This window comes from Leuciscus leuciscus (assembly GCF_965113295.1).
Source record: "Leuciscus leuciscus genome assembly, chromosome: 2".
Taxonomy (NCBI): domain Eukaryota; kingdom Metazoa; phylum Chordata; class Actinopteri; order Cypriniformes; family Leuciscidae; genus Leuciscus; species Leuciscus leuciscus.
The window spans coordinates 46,714,265-46,730,498 of NC_138726.1; the positions used below are offsets into that span (position 1 = coordinate 46,714,265).

General features: G+C 35.1%; 1 protein-coding gene across 2 annotated transcripts in view; it reads left to right on the top strand.

Annotated features, from left to right (window-relative positions):
- The window catches only part of adamts17 (ADAM metallopeptidase with thrombospondin type 1 motif, 17), a 132,502-nt gene that overhangs the window by 49,078 nt on the left and 67,190 nt on the right, over positions 1-16,234 (top strand). For both annotated transcript variants that reach the window (XM_082154237.1, XM_082154238.1), the window contains exons 8-9: positions 2,935-3,040; positions 14,461-14,601. In XM_082154237.1, coding sequence (XP_082010363.1) covers positions 2,935-3,040; positions 14,461-14,601 — 247 coding nt within the window. The remainder of the gene's footprint in view (positions 1-2,934; positions 3,041-14,460; positions 14,602-16,234) is intronic.

The following is a 16,234-nucleotide window of genomic DNA, read 5'->3' on the forward strand; positions in this document are numbered from 1 at the left end:
CAGACAGTGTGCAAGATCAAGACCCTACTGGCCCAACCAGACTTGGTTCTCAGAGCTTATGCTGATGGCATTGGCCCCTCCCTGGTGAATTCCCCTGAAGAAGGACCTACCATCTCCGTAGCATGGCACAATCTGGCACTTTCGCCCAGACCTCTGGAACCTCATCGAATGGTCCCTGGATGAGACTTGGAGGAGTTCAGAGGTCTGCCACCAGCTGTGGTAAACACTATCACACAGACTAGAGCCCCTTTTACTAGGCGGTTGTGTGCTTTAAAATGGCGGCCAAGATAATTTACCATGGGCGTTGGAAGGTTGCGAGACAGCGTAGCTGCATTTGTCATTTTCGCACGCGAAAGAGTGCTATAGCATCTGCACTGCTTCAGGTTCAGGTTGTGGCTGTGTCTCTCATTCGACACAACGTCAAAATTGAGTCTATCTATCTATCTATTGTATCAATCAATCAATCAATCAATCGTTCTGTCATTCTATCGTTGTATCTATCGTCCTTTTGTCTCAAACTTTGCTTCTGTAGTTAATAATTACAGTGGATTTGAATTTCTTTTGAAATTCAGTCATTTTAACTACTTATTTAATTTTCCTTAAATTCATAAATTTCTCATCCTGTTTTCAAATTCAGCAAGTAAAATTAATTAAATAAAAAGGAGGGGGTTTAAATAATTTGTCGAGCTCTAATTTCCATTCATTTGCAATGCAGTTGTACCTTATTAAGCCTACCTGTCTGTCATCTGTAGTTCACACATCCAGACAGTCATTACACATTATAGATTACATTCCATCAACCCAGAGCAAGCTATAAAAATAACTGCACAGAACTATTGCAGAGACTTGCTTACAGAAACTTGAACTCATCTGACCCTTAAATTGTAAATCAGTCAATGACAGATGTAGCAGATATAATTGCAGCTCTTGTCTTAGTATGCATGGCTGTAAAAAAGAAGAAGAAAAGAAATAGAGCATTAGAAGAGAAGTGAAGGAATTTGGGACAACATCTGTTTTCCAATCAACCTGCTGTTATTTTTATATGGCATTCAAAGAAAATAATTTTCCCATCATACAATTCCAGCCAGTGTAAAAAATGGCACAGCCCATTATTTTCCAACATGTGTTATAAACCTCAGCTCCATGAGTACAGATGAAAAAAATCATCCTGACACAAGCAAATCATCAAGTCATCTATATTGCTAATATGATATTACAGTTTTTGCGTTTGATGATTGAATTAGGGTTTCAGTCTCCATACATGGATTCGGTATGATATGTTTTATTGAAGAATGATGAAGCACAGTTCATTTGTTTTTACATGGCAATTATTTCCAGCATCAGTCATCAAACATTGTGACCAAATAACAAAGAAACGCTGATTTATGATCTACAGTGGAACATCCAAATTTCCCTTTATTTTTTAGTTGCTTTCACCAGCATAGAAGATATTTTAGTGCTTCCAGGCGAGTTTCTGTCCTGTTGCCTTAGAACAATATTTATTGAACCACAGTGTGAAACATGTAAGACCATCTGAAGAAATTATTTCTAGTCTGTTTTTGTTTAATAAGATGTGTTAAAGTGCTTGTTCATCATTGTCTTTTTCTTGTGGGCCTTTTAAGTCATGCTGTTGTTGTTCAGTATTTTTCTGTAATTATTCTGCATTTATAGTAAACAGCTGTTTTGCACACAAGTCAGTAAAGAGTGTGTTTGTATGTATTCGATGCTTAGTAAATTAATTAAAGTAATAATCGACTTGTTCCAAAACCTACTGTAGCGAGCTCCTATGTAGACAACATTTTAAGGCTTGTGCTCACAACCAGGCATGCACTTTGTCATAATGTACTATTTCAAAATGCTTTCTGTTAAATTTATTGTGTACATACATGTTTTTACATTGTACTTATATTTTAAAAATACCTGCATGTAATTACAGCTGTAATTAATTTATGTAATTACATTTGAAATTACACTGCTGACCCTTAATTCCTTTAATTCCTAAATTACCCTAACACCCTTAAACCTACCCATATCACCACACCTGTGTCACACCTCAATAGCAGCAATGTGTTTTACAATACAACGTGAATACAATAAGTACATTGTACTTATTTTTAGATGTAAGTACATAGTACTTAAAGCCACTTAATATAAAGTGGGACCGAGTAGACAAAGTGAACATAATGTTAGAAAGAGTAGCTAGACTAATATTTGCTTTTTTTGTGTGTGTGGATATGACCAGTTGAAGAAGCCTGATGAATGTTCCATAGTTTTATATATTCATCATAAAGTTTTCTTTAACAGTATAATGCAGTTCTAATCTACGAGCATGATATACATATTGCAAAAACCACACAATCTGAAACATGTGATATATCATCATGCAATCAAACATTCTCATTTCCTGTTGGGTTACAGTGTATTCCATAGTCCCTCTGCAGGACCAAACTGCTCTCTTGTCATCCTAAACACAGTTTTGTATTGTATTTTGTTTTTTTAACACAAGCATCTGGGCTGAATTTCATTCTCTAGTTATTGATTTCACTTGTGGCGGTCAGAGGCTAAGTGAGGTTGTCTGGGTTTCGTCCAGTGTCAGACAGAAACCAGGTGCTTTCACAGAAACACTGGAAAGGTGATAGTCTGTGATGTGACGTAGGTTCTGATGTCACATATTTGATGCATAGGGCATGTGTTTGGTATCAGTTTGTACCAAAATTAAGTGGCTAGATTTTTACATTTTCTGAAGACATTCAAGTTAAGAGCGTTGTGGGTGGTTGCCAGGTTGCTATGCTGTTGCTAGGTGTGTTCTGATATATTTTGAATGTCCTCCAGTCTCTGAATGACCCTTCAAGCAGTAAAGTATCAGATTTGTGGTTCAGTTGTGCTTCTTTTCTGTCCATTATCTTCTCACTCTGTGCTTTGCTCTTTCCTCAGGAATCGCTTATCTAGGTGGCACCTGTAGCTCCAAGAGGAAGTGTGTGCTGGCGGAGGACAACGGACTCAACCTGGCCTTCACCATCGCTCATGAGCTGGGCCACAAGTGAGTCTAAATGGTGTAGAAAACTGGTTTAGAGGCCTCTGTTGTTGTCTTAAAATGAGTTCTGGTGCATCACATTTTTGCTCCATCATCACCTCTGTTTTCATGCAATGAAATATACATCTGAGAACTGTTTTTTGAGAAGCACTGTAGTACTTCAAATATCTGAGCATGATACTTGTCTAACCCTCATGTACAGTGAAGATGGACTTCATGTAACATTATTTGTGTTTAGGGTTCTTTGTTTTAATGAAAATTATTTATCCAATATAGTTTAAAAAATCTGTTTGGCTTCAATTTAATTCCAGCAAAACACATTGTACAAAATGTACAATAATCAGAAAATCTTGTCTTGTGAAATGTTATTCCATTAAGCCATATTTTATAGTTTGGGTTATAATAAGCATTCTCATAGAGATTCATCATTATGAAGAGTCATGAAGTATAAAGATGATACTACAATTGTACATACACTACCGTTCAAAAGTTTTGGGTCAGTATTTAATACTTTTGTTCCGCATGAACACATTGAAATGAACAAAAGTGATAGTAAAGACATTCATAATATTTCAAAAGATTTCTATTTCAAACAAATGCTGTTCTTTTGAATCCTGTATCAACACAAAAATATTAAGCATCTGTTTTCAAAATTGTAAGTAAGAAATGTATCTTGAGCAGCAAATCAGCATATTAGAATAATTTCAGAAGAATCCTTTGACTCTAAAGACTGGAGTATGATGTTGAAAATTCAGCTTTGCATCACAGGAATAAATTATACTGTTTTCACTGTATTTCTAATCATAAGCATAAGCACTGAGCATAAGAAACTTCTTTCAAAAACAATTAACAACCCCAAACTAATAGAAGATAATGAAGAGATAGGGATAGTTCTGCCAAAAATGAAAATTCAATCATCATTTACACAGCCTCATGTCCTTCCAAACCTGTATGACTTGCAGTCTTCTGTATTCACCCAGTTCATTTCAATACAATAAAAGCATATTGTAACTAGGGGTGGTGAAGCTCCATAAAAAGCACCATAAAATAGTCATATTCCAATATGCCATATGCCAGATTCCAACCCCTATGATAGCTTTGTGTGAGGAAAAGACCGAAATTACGTTTTTGTACCAGAGATTTAAGAACCACTGGTCACTGTTTTCTTTTATTTCATTGAAAAGAGCAGCATGAAGATTTCCTTTTGAGTTAAATGGAAAAAAGAAAGTCATACAGATTTGGAACGACATGAGAGTGAGTAAATTCTGACAGAATCTTCATTTTTGTGTGAACTATACATTTAACTTTCCATTTTTGTTCACACGTACCAGGGATTTTTTTCCACAGCTTATCAATTCAGCATCTATTTAAAGGCTGACAACATTGGCCTTTTTGGTCCAATAAGTACAGTAGATTAATGCAATCTCGGCTATTCCCACCAAAAGTAGAGGCACCTGACCAGATCTTCATCCATGATCAGACTCCTCTTCAGAGATGTAAATATCTGGTTTGTAATCTAAATTATACATGAGCATGTGATGCTCTCTGTTGTTTTGTTGTAAATGCTCTGCTCTGCTCTTTTTAACAACAGTGAGTAAGACCCCAAAAACACTTTCATCCTCACCGAGTGATTTGGAAAATCTAGTGAAATTCCTGAAAGAGAACATGCTATAAAACATTTCATGTTCACACATCATTCACATGAATTACTGGATTGAACCGAATGCCACGACTATGTGTTACTCACTTCTCACAATAGCAGCCCTTCATCCCCTTGCTAGCATAAAGCCCTCTTTGATAGAACAATGATGGGCAGCCAACACCAAAATTTGTCTGGAAAAACGGCCAAGCTACATTAGCGTAAGCGCCGTCTTTGTGGCAGTGCCAGTCTTCAGAGGAGTTATCACCATACCTGCTCCACTATAGCGTGCAGCAGGACGGCACAGGCCAAAGTCAGGTTTAATGCCCGACAGTAATGAGTTGGCACCGATCACGCCCGGCTGGTGCCGATACCAGGGCCGCGTCGCTAGTCATCACACGCACACAGGGGTTTCATTGTCTCGAGTCTGTAAAAACACTATTAAAGCAAGTATATTATGGGTTTATATGTATGCTTAGTTCTTTACAATAAAGACACATCAAAATGATAATTTCATAAAGTCGCTAGCACTACTGCGGCATTGAATGTTTCTGAAAGCATGGCATTTACTAGCTCTAATAAACACATGCTACAGCGTCACACTTTCTGATGGATTGAGATTTATCAGACTACCGAGCAGAGTTTCTCATATTTCATCATAAGTGCACCTGGCGTGATCTACTCAAGACGTTTTGATTTGTTGTGTGGGCGTAACAAAGCTTGATGAGTGTCTGGAGTCTTGTTTTAGCACTGCTCCATTCGTTACACTTTATCAAGTGTAGACGCTGATCATTTTCCAATAATAACAGCTGAAGGAGCATGATTATGGTGCTCTAGGGACATTGGTGTAACCCAAATGTGGGTTTTGATGCATGTATTGACTGAAATGAGAACATCCTCTGTATTGTCAGAATGCATCATATTTCAGTCCACCCACAATGCCTCATTAGTGTCATCACTGCTGATGTGATTATTAGTCAAAGCACCTTTCTCAGTAATGATTGTCTGTTTAATGAGTGGATAGAGTAATTAGTGCTTGTACAGTACGTGAGATTGGCAAATTACACAATGTGAATGAGACTATTTACACTACAGTTTAAAAGTTTGGGAATGGTAAGATTTTTTTAAAATATATAAATGTAAAATAACTGTATACTATCTGAATATATTTTAAAATGTAATTATTATTAATTCCTTTTATGCAAAACTGAATTTTCAGCATCATTACTCCAGTCTTCAGTGTCACATGATCCTTCAGAAATCATTCTAATATGCTGATTTGCTGCTCAAGAAACATTTCTTATTATTATCAATGTTGAAATAAAAAATCTTTTGAAACATTATAAATGTCTTTACTGTCCAATTAATGAATCCTTACTGAACAAATGTATTTCTTTCTTTCTAAAAACTAATATATATTACTGACCCCAAACTTTTGAACAGTAGTATGTTACCATCAAAGTTGAAAAATAAGTGTTGTGAAAAAAATTTATATTGCAAAAGTTAATGTTTATGTATAAAGTATATGTTTCCATTGTAGCTTATGTGCATGTCTTCTTACCAAATAAAATGATTAGGCAGGACCAATGCAAGCTTATACTTTTTCATACCCATTTTAAAAATGTAAAAATGTTCAGCATTTTTATGCAAAATCCAATAATTTATGTGGATAGAATCCTGGCTACTTTTGGCACAGTGGAAGAAGTTTGGTACAGTTGCTAACCTGAGAAAAACAGATTAGGTTTGATTGCTTATTGGTGTCTTTTGTTATTACATTTGCTTAGTTTAGGGATTTGAACAAACCACTAACACTAAGGGCTTTTGTCGAGTAACTTGTCCAGTTTATAGTCATTAATGATTCCTCATGTTTGGCTTTTTGAGGAACAGTGACTTCTCTTAGCTATATGACTTATGATTATTGATTTGGGGCAGTAAGAATCCACCTAGCAACTGCATCATACCAGCCCATATCTTTAAGCACTAAGCCAAACATTGGTCATGCATGATGGCTTCCCTTCCAAGTCTTTTAAGTCCTGTGAACGCTTCATAGGGTATTTGGCTTGTGAAAGCACTTGACCGTTATTAGCTTGGCAGCGAAAAGTCCTGTTTTAATAAGGCTAATCATGTTTTTTTCTCCCTTAAACAAATTTAACACAACAGACATTTGGCTCCCCTATAAACCTCACACGATTGTGTGAGATTCTCATCTCAGTCCACTTACTGACCAAATCACCCCATTGACATTTGTTGTGGTTTAATTATTTCTTTTCAGGGAAATGACTTCAGAGATTTTTGATACCAGAAATATTAGACTTTATTAACAAACAAAGCCGAGAGACCCTCTGCAGAAAGAGCCCCCGCAGAAAGATTGTCCAGCAAACGTATATACCTTCTCCTTCTCCCAAATATGGTAATACATTCTATAGGTATTTTGAGAAATAGTTTGTACCATGTGACATTACTGAAATAGAATTCTCTGCTGTAACCACACAGCTCTCAGGTTCCAAAGTCACCCAAAGACATACACAGACAGAAAGGAAATAATAGTGTACAAAAAACAGTTAAATTACTTATTTTCTAAATAATAAAATCTTCAACATTCCCTCCTCTGGGGCTTATCTAAGCCCCACATTCACTATCGTTTTCCAGAGTGTAGTTTCAAAATCCAGTCCCCTCCGTTATACTACCTTAGTGACTAAATTAAATCACTCATTCTTATTTTCAATGACTGAAATTATGCCACCACACTCCTGGAGGAGCAATCGAGCCAAACATCTTTCTCCATACATTTTTCTTTCTTTCAGTTGTTTTTCTTTCAATGGAGAAAGTAAAAGACTCGAGTCCTCCCTAATCAAACATCAAACATTGTTACAAGTGTGTTGATGAAATTGGTTCAGCATTGTCTGTTATTGTCACAGTTATGTATAATATGTCAAACATAAAAATCCCTTATACTATAAAGTTCTTCTTGCAATGTAGATATCCTCTTCGACACATACCATCAACGTCCAATGATTGTAAATCTCAATTTGGTTTATAAACCCAATCTTAATAATATTAGTTTATTTATCTTCTTGATATGGGAAGTACACAACAGAATAATAACCCCCTTTCAATATTGCAACTTCAAAAAAACATTCCTAATTCTTTAAATCAAGTTTTCCTTAACTTTTTGACTCAATCGTATTTACTAATTTTTCTCCAAACATAAGTCATTCTACTTTTTTCATGTAATTGTTTTCATTATAATAAAGACAAATCATTATAATAAATCTCTGCTGATTATAGTAGAATCATTGGTTTAGTTTGCTTTTTTATTTTGCATAATCCATATCAACTTTGATTTAAAATAGGGCTGGGGAAAAATTACTTCCTCTCATTTTTATTCGCTTCTTATTTTTATGAAGGAATATCAATTCTTAAATTTGAAGAATCAATCTTTTAGTCAGTCATTTTTAGTTGATTAAACAAACATAACATTGTAGTGCACCTTCTATCCATTAAATCGCAATATGCTTCGTTATAACGTTTTACATTTCAAATTCTGTCTACTTTATTACCAAATTTAAACAATAAATAAAATGTTTAATCTCACGTGTTGCAGCTTCTTCTCATTATAGCTCCTCAGTTCAAGCATACTTTAACTGAATACCTTTTCTTCCTTTCTACTAATTTCTAAATGAACTATCATGAATAAACTTAATTATGTCACATAATCACTCAAACTAAGAAAGCTTTAAGAGCAATGTTACATTTACTTCATAAAAGTCATTCAATAAACTCATTAGACAATTAGAAAAAATAACTCTCAAAAATAACTTTTTATACTATCTTACATATTCATTGTACGTACATTTCTTTTTCTGTATATCTAATTTTAATCTTAATCATTTCAAACATAAAGCATTATAACTTAAAACTTCCTTTCTATAATTTAAGTTTCTGCACACAAATCATTTTAATCTTCAATTTCTCTGGAATGACTGCTGTCCCATTATCTAAACTTATTTCTGATAGAGTTTCAAATCTAAGGAATACTTCTCTGGGAATATTTAATGACTTCTGACCCTCCTCTGCTGATTTCATTGCCTTTACCTTTCTCTATCTTGCTCATATAATCCATTAGGTGTTTATTAGTCCTTCTGGTACTGATATATGGCCTATTTGTGTCACTGTTCCTTTTTTACCTTTATTTTTGGCACAAATTTCATATGTGTACAGTCAAAAATTGCCAGAAATGCCTTTTATTTAATTTTCCTTTAATTCTTAATTTAGCCTTTTAATTCTTTCCTTATTCTTAATCCCTCTTTACTCCCTCCTTGCGCACTTGGTGAAAACCATGCGCATCTGGATTGAGAATATTCAAAAGTATGTTTTTGTGCAATAACCTGTCATTCTTACCCCCCTCTGGTACCATATCAATTGTTCATAATGCCTGTTTGTTATTGAATTTGAACAACTTACAACTGAGGTGGTCGTTCTATTAGCACCATTTAAAATACATTAAATTAGTCAATAGCATATTGAATCAAATCATAATCTTATAACTTAAATTGAAATCAAATGTTTGTTAATAGCCAGTGTTAATCTTTTCTTTAATTTTCAACTGTAGCCTTAAATTAATTACTTATACTCCTGTATTGACAAATTACATTCGAGTAGGCCTACCATTTATGATCTATATATATATATTTTTTTTTAATGTCATTTAGTTCTAGTTGTATTTTCCTTCATGACTTGTCTTAATTCTCACTTTGCTATGACAATTACTTGAATTAGTCGCTTATTCATTATTTTGTTTCTTTTTAAATCATTTATAATTTCTTTTCTACGTTGTTTTTGATAATATTCTTTAATTCAATATTTTTCCTTCTGGTGGGGTTATTATTAAGTTGCTACTATTATATTCAAGGGCTTTAACATTACCTTTAAATAAAGTTTGGTTGATGTTGACTTTGAACTTGTACTCATCTCTGTTGATTCTCTTTTCTTTGCACAATTTTTCGTGAGCTTTCCACATTCTGCAAATTTTCATTTAAAGTTCTTCTTGTCGTTTGTCTTCTTTTTGCATTCATGTTGATCATTCAGTTTCACCAGGGTGACTCTTTACGAGCCGTTGCAATGGGCTTTCCCTCGACGGCGAGGGAGGCTGTTCCTAGCACAAGACCTTGATCCCTCACTTCCTGTTGTGGAGAGTAGAGGCTTGTTGGTGTATTTTAAGTTGAGAGGTATGGACTCAAATGTCAGTTTGCTGATCAATGCTCTTCTGAGATGACAAAGCAGTCACTGGTTCCTTTTGTTTGAATCGTCTTAGTAACCTTCCTGGAACTGAACTGTTCTCATCTGTGAATGAAACCTTCATTATTTCTGTTAGTTCAGTTAGTGACAACAACATATTAAATCATCTGCTCATCTGGCCCATTGTCCTTCTTGCTGTCACCTGTAAAATGATCATGTGGGCTGAGTGGTGTTCTGTCCCCTTTCGGGGGTCTTTAACCCCTATATTACTTTTTACAATTAGTCAATTCAGCTCAGTTATCTCATTGTTTTGAGTCCCACTGTTAGCACACTATTTATCAGGCATCTTAGACAACACTCAACCCACTTTACTAAAAGACAAAAGTTACTCAACAATATTTCATACTTTTGACAAAACGTCAGCTCCTTCATGATATGCTGAAAAGAAAATCAGATGTGTTATGCTCCTTCATATTCTGAAAGGAAAGTCAGATGTGTTAGGCGCTGCGCAAAATGCAGTACTGTTTTATTTTTTCTTTTCTATTGTCACTACAGTTTCGACCAGGAAATTAACCAAATCCACCCATGGTCATTATTGGGCAAAATATGCCCTGTGGGCCCACATATCAAATTTAGATACAGCTGTAGGCAAAATAATGGATTTGCCTTGGTGTACACCATCTCTCACTCATTCATACTCAGTCACTCATTGGCCATCACACATTCTTCTTCCGCAGGTTGTCCTCTATATGCGGAACTTGTAAATTTAGCTGTGGAATTCCAAAGGTCTGACGGACAATGTCACACACAGCTACGCAAACACTATTCAGAAGTGTCAGTGATCTTAATGTTTAGTTTAACACCGTTGTTATAAACCCTTTTTTCTTTTTCTTTTTTCAAACTCTAATAGATTAAACATTTCAGAATATTAGGCCTTAGTATGGTGCAGTTGAGAGTAAGACAGCCAATTGTAATTTCTCAAATGCATTTTTTCTTTCATTTGTTTGGTCTACTTTTTCATATTCTTTTTATTTCTGCTCATGAGCTGCTTTAAGAAGAAAATTGGAAATCTCTACCTAATCTTGGATCCATGGCCAACAACATTTCCATCTCATTATCCCAGTTTCGACAGCATTTTTGATTTCATAATTTTTTTGGACTTTTGGAGTTATTTTTCCTTCTCCAATCTATCTCTAGAAAATTATTAAAACAAGATGGAGTGACCAGTATCATGGTTTTGTAAACAAAAATAATAATCATTCTTTGACATTTTGTGTCTATCTTTTTCTTTGCCCTAGAATAATTCTATCAGGCTTTTTAGCCCTATATGGTTCTTTAATAGCCCTCGCTATTTCAAATCCAGCCTCAGTTTTAACTATTTGGTGAGTTGAGCACCCACTTCTCTGTATTTTCTTTTCTTATAGAGCTGGACTTGTACCTACTGAAAAAGCAGAGAGGGTTAGTTTAGCAGAGAATATAAAGAATTGCTATGAGACCAGTGAATAATCAGAATGAATAACGTTAATATAATAATTAACCAAATTTGAAGCAGTCTCTAGAGTGTTCATAAGTTTTGTCACACCTGTCGTGTCGTAAGGGTCTGTTCTGCTGTTTTTAGCTTGGCTGTCGCTCTGCATGTTTTGCCAGCCGTCACTCAAAGGCCATTGCAGAGTGGAGAATAGGCTCTGTTGTTTCTCTGCCTCTTCTTAGTTTGGGCTTTTTATCGATCCTGCCAGTTTTGCATCTCAGTATTTCTCTTTGTCCTCAGGAAAAGTCTCAAGTGAAAGTTTCACCTTTTCCCATATTAATTCAGTCTTTCTGAGTCTTTTTGATTGGTCAACTTCAGGAGGGGAGCTGAGAACCCCTCACCCACTCTCTCTTCTTCTCTCTGCATTTGTGTCTTTGCCCTTTGCCCTCTTGTTGCTTCCACAGGACACTGAAGGTATCTGGAATTTGAACACTCAGAGATCTGCATGAATCAAATTGAACTTTCACATATAAGCTATTAGTTCTTTATCACATTCCACTTTTTAACCTGCATCTTTTCACTATTCCTTTTTATATAAAAAATCTCACTGGTTGACAATAGCATTTCCCCAATTCTATTAGTAAAGCAGTTCTTCATTGCAGGAAAAAGCAAGCTAGTTCTGTTTTTCTATATCAGCAATAACTCTGATGATCTGAGAATAATACAATTGAATAATTTCCCCATCATAAAATTAGACTTCAATCTTTCTTCTATATTTGCATGCAGTGTTCACAATAATCTAGTTTCTCAATGAACATCAATGAATTCCTCTTATTATTTACTCTCATCAACTTCTGAAGTATTCATGACTTTTGAAACTTGGTCACTCAATCTTGTTAACCTTCAGCACTGCACCAGTTATTTTTCTCTTAACACAAATTTATTAATCTGCAATGGAATACTTTTTTCCACTCTGTCTTCAGGGATAATGAGATACAAATTTTAGACGTCTTCAGATATAATATATAATATATTAAGCACGTGCAATCTTATTTGTATTCATCTATTAATATATCATTACATTTATTGATTAAACATAAATCTTATTATGTTAACTTGTTTTATACAATATTCTTTATACTTGTTCCTGGGGCTTATTGATGTTTATCCCCAGAACTCATACTTTCATACCTTTATCTCTCCTCAAGTGAACAGCTCCTCACCACCAGATCATAGTCTGTGAGGTCAGCAAGGGGTCAAAATCCACAAGAAACAGAGCTTATTTTTAACCACAAGCATCTAGAGCCCACTCACACACAAATATTTACTCCACTCCCTGTCAGCCTTAAAACAGTGAAAAACAATACACTTTTAAAACCTCTATTTACACTACCTTATTCATATACCTCTTCACTCCCTCAACAGAAAAGAGTCATATATGATCTTAATTCCCCTGAGTAAACTCTTATTAGAGTAATAAGGTACCCGGAAATTGACTTAATCTGCAATCATGCTCATTTGTATCCTTCAAGGCCCTCTTACAAATGTCTGCAGATCAACCATCTATATAAGCTAAACTACACCTGTATCAATCAATGCCCACTTACAGGTATAAAACATCAATAACTGATATCCTTATATCAGTACGCTTGTCATCCATCAAGGCCCACTTGACAAGTAAGACAAAACTTCTTCTGTGTTCATGCTATTCTTGTATCCATCAAGGCCCACTTACAAGAACCCACAAATCAATAATTGATATCCTTATCAATAAACTCAAACCCTTTGTGTGCATGCTTTTTGCTCATCATCCTTCAAGGCCCACTTGATGAACAAACACAAAACTTTTACGTACGTACGTCAAAACTCTTAGCGCTAAATCAGCATCCCCAGTAGTTATAGAATCCACTCAGGATTAAACAAGTACTAGCAAACACTATCGGGAGCTCCCCCACTACTTGACATTTACAAAGACAATGCATGCAATTATTTCTGATATCAAAAATCACTTTTTAAGTTCTTTAAATTTGGAGAAGCTTTTTCTTACCACATCCGGGCCACTGGTGACTAACACATACCTTATTCAAAAGCAAAACTGCTCACCTCAAAGTACAGCGGCCACTGTTGTCTGTGTCAGTCACCAGCGATCCCTTCGTGGCTTCTTCAGCTCCTGAGCCACGTCCCATCTGGGGTCGCCATTTGTTGTGGTTTAATTATTTCTTTTCAGGGAAATGACTTCAGAGATTTTTGATACCAGAAATATTAGACTTTATTAACAAACAAAGCCGAGAGACCCTCTGCAGAAAGAGCCCCCGCAGAAAGATTGTCCAGCAAACGTATATACCTTCTCCTTCTCCCAAATATGGTAATACATTCTATAGGTATTTTGAGAAATAGTTTGTACCATGTGACATTACTGAAATAGAATTCTCTGCTGTAACCACACAGCTCTCAGGTTCCAAAGTCACCCAAAGACATACACAGACAGAAAGGAAATAATAGTGTACAAAAAACAGTTAAATTACTTATTTTCTAAATAATAAAATCTTCAACACATTAAAAGGCGCTCGTCTATGTTAAAGCTTGACATAAAGTGGCGATGAAACCACTGTAGCATTCACATTCTTCTCCTTGTTCATTTAGTTCTCCACGGCTACTCCTTGATTTCTATTGTGTTCTGTGTGTGTCTTTTGACTTTTATTGCTTTGGTCTTTAGCGGGAGCCGAGACGCAGCCTGGAAATCCACACTGCTCTCTTTATTAGTTCCTGGGCTCACTGCTGCTGCTTCAGTTTTTGGTTGTTGTTTTTAATTTGGGAAATGTAGGTCAGGGCCTAAGAGAAAGTACTCTTATGACTCGAGTTGCTTTGGCTTTCGTGAGCACATACGCTCTATTTTAGAGTAATATTGCATTGTTATGCATTCAAAGGAAGCTTTGTAAACAGCATGTTAATGATTATCTTTAACAAGCATAAATAACTATTTATTGTGCACTAAGTTTGCCTGGGTGAGACTCATATTTTGTGAAAATCCCTGCTGTTTCTTATTAGTGTTTCGTGTTTGTGATTGTCTTCTCTCTTTAGCATGGGCATGAGCCATGACGACGATCACGCCAGCTGCACAGGCCACTCTCACATCATGTCTGGGGAATGGGTCAAAGGTCGTAACCCCAGTGATCTCTCCTGGTCCACCTGCAGTCGTGACGACCTGGAAAAGTTCCTCAGGTGAGTTCTATAAAATATAAAATCCTCAAACTAGCCTCTGTTTTTAGGTATTATAAGTAGTGATCAACCAATATGGAATTTTTTTAATGGGTGATACTAATAACTAGACAGTGGAATGGTCTATAAATTGGCATGTGTTATACTAATTATATAATTAAACATTGCTGTAATAATTTATAATGTAATTTTAGCAATATTGCTATAATTATATTTGATTTTTTAGAACAATTAATTTGAGCAAATAAGATGAATGCATGTAATTAAACTACGGTGCCTTTAAAAAGTGTTTGAGATTATGTTTGCATATACAGAAAAACTTTTATGTGCACATTAAATAATTGTGTACAAATGAGAATAATTATTTTACTGTAATTATTTATTTTGAAAAGACTAATTCTAAAAATTATAATAATTATATTTATATTAATAAATAATATGTGTAATATACATTAATAGTTGTAGTATTAATAATATATTTATAATTAGTACATCATTTCCATATCATTTCCAAGCTACTTGCTAGTAAAAATAAATACCACTAAACAGACTAGATTCAGTCTCCCACGTACATTTTCTGGCAAAATGATCCTTGAGGAAGACAAACAGTCAAGCATTTGAATAGAGTTCATTCTGGAAGCCAATTCTTAATAGTGAATGCCCGGCTCTATAAACAAAGAACCGGCTGGAGTCATCGATCCTCACGGATGTACTGCAGCCGATGACAGAATAAAGCGGCAGTATTCACTGTCTGCTGTGCCCGGAGGACTTCTGACCTCAATTCAAACTACAAAGTGTCACCATATCCAAGCAGATACCAACGTTATCCAAACTGTGCTGTTGAGCTTCTGAGAGTAGTTTAATGCCAGAGACAATCAACCAGATTAGTGTTTCTTCCTGTAGAGTAAAGCTCCTCGCTACGATAACATGACAACATGGCTCGCCAAACTCACGCATGCATGTTGCTTCTTGTTTGTACACATACTGTACATGTGCCCTGTATGACAGCAGCTTTAGTGTGTAGCATGATGTTACACACATGGAAATTAATTTCCATGGTTTTACTTTATCAACATGCACCAATGCTACATTTTCTATATATCCTAATCATTTGTTAACAACATGTATTCTTTACTTCAATGAGCTCATTGTTTTCCGCCTTAAATTAAAACGTTGTTAGCTAACTGCGTGATTTCTATATGTACATTTCTGAAATACATAACTTAGACACAGTCACTTCTGATCGCAGATCACTCTTAATTGAAATGCAGTGTTGGGCAAGTTACTTAAAAAAAGTAATTAGTTATAGTTACTAGTTACTTCTCACAAAAAGTAACTGCGTTAATAACTGAATTACATCATTACAAAAGTAACTAATTACCAGGGAAAGTAACTATTGCGTTACTTAAAAAAAAAAAAAAAGTTTAAATATAAGACATTTCTTGGATACCCCCAATATGAAATGTTAAATGAATGAAATTGACACTAAATAGAACATCTTATTATTATAAAACATTGTACACTAATCTACACTATTTTAATGTTGCTGTGGGACAATGTGAGAGACACCTATTAACTTAAATATTAAAATATTATCATTACTATAGTGCAACAATAAAACAATAGATGGTTTAGA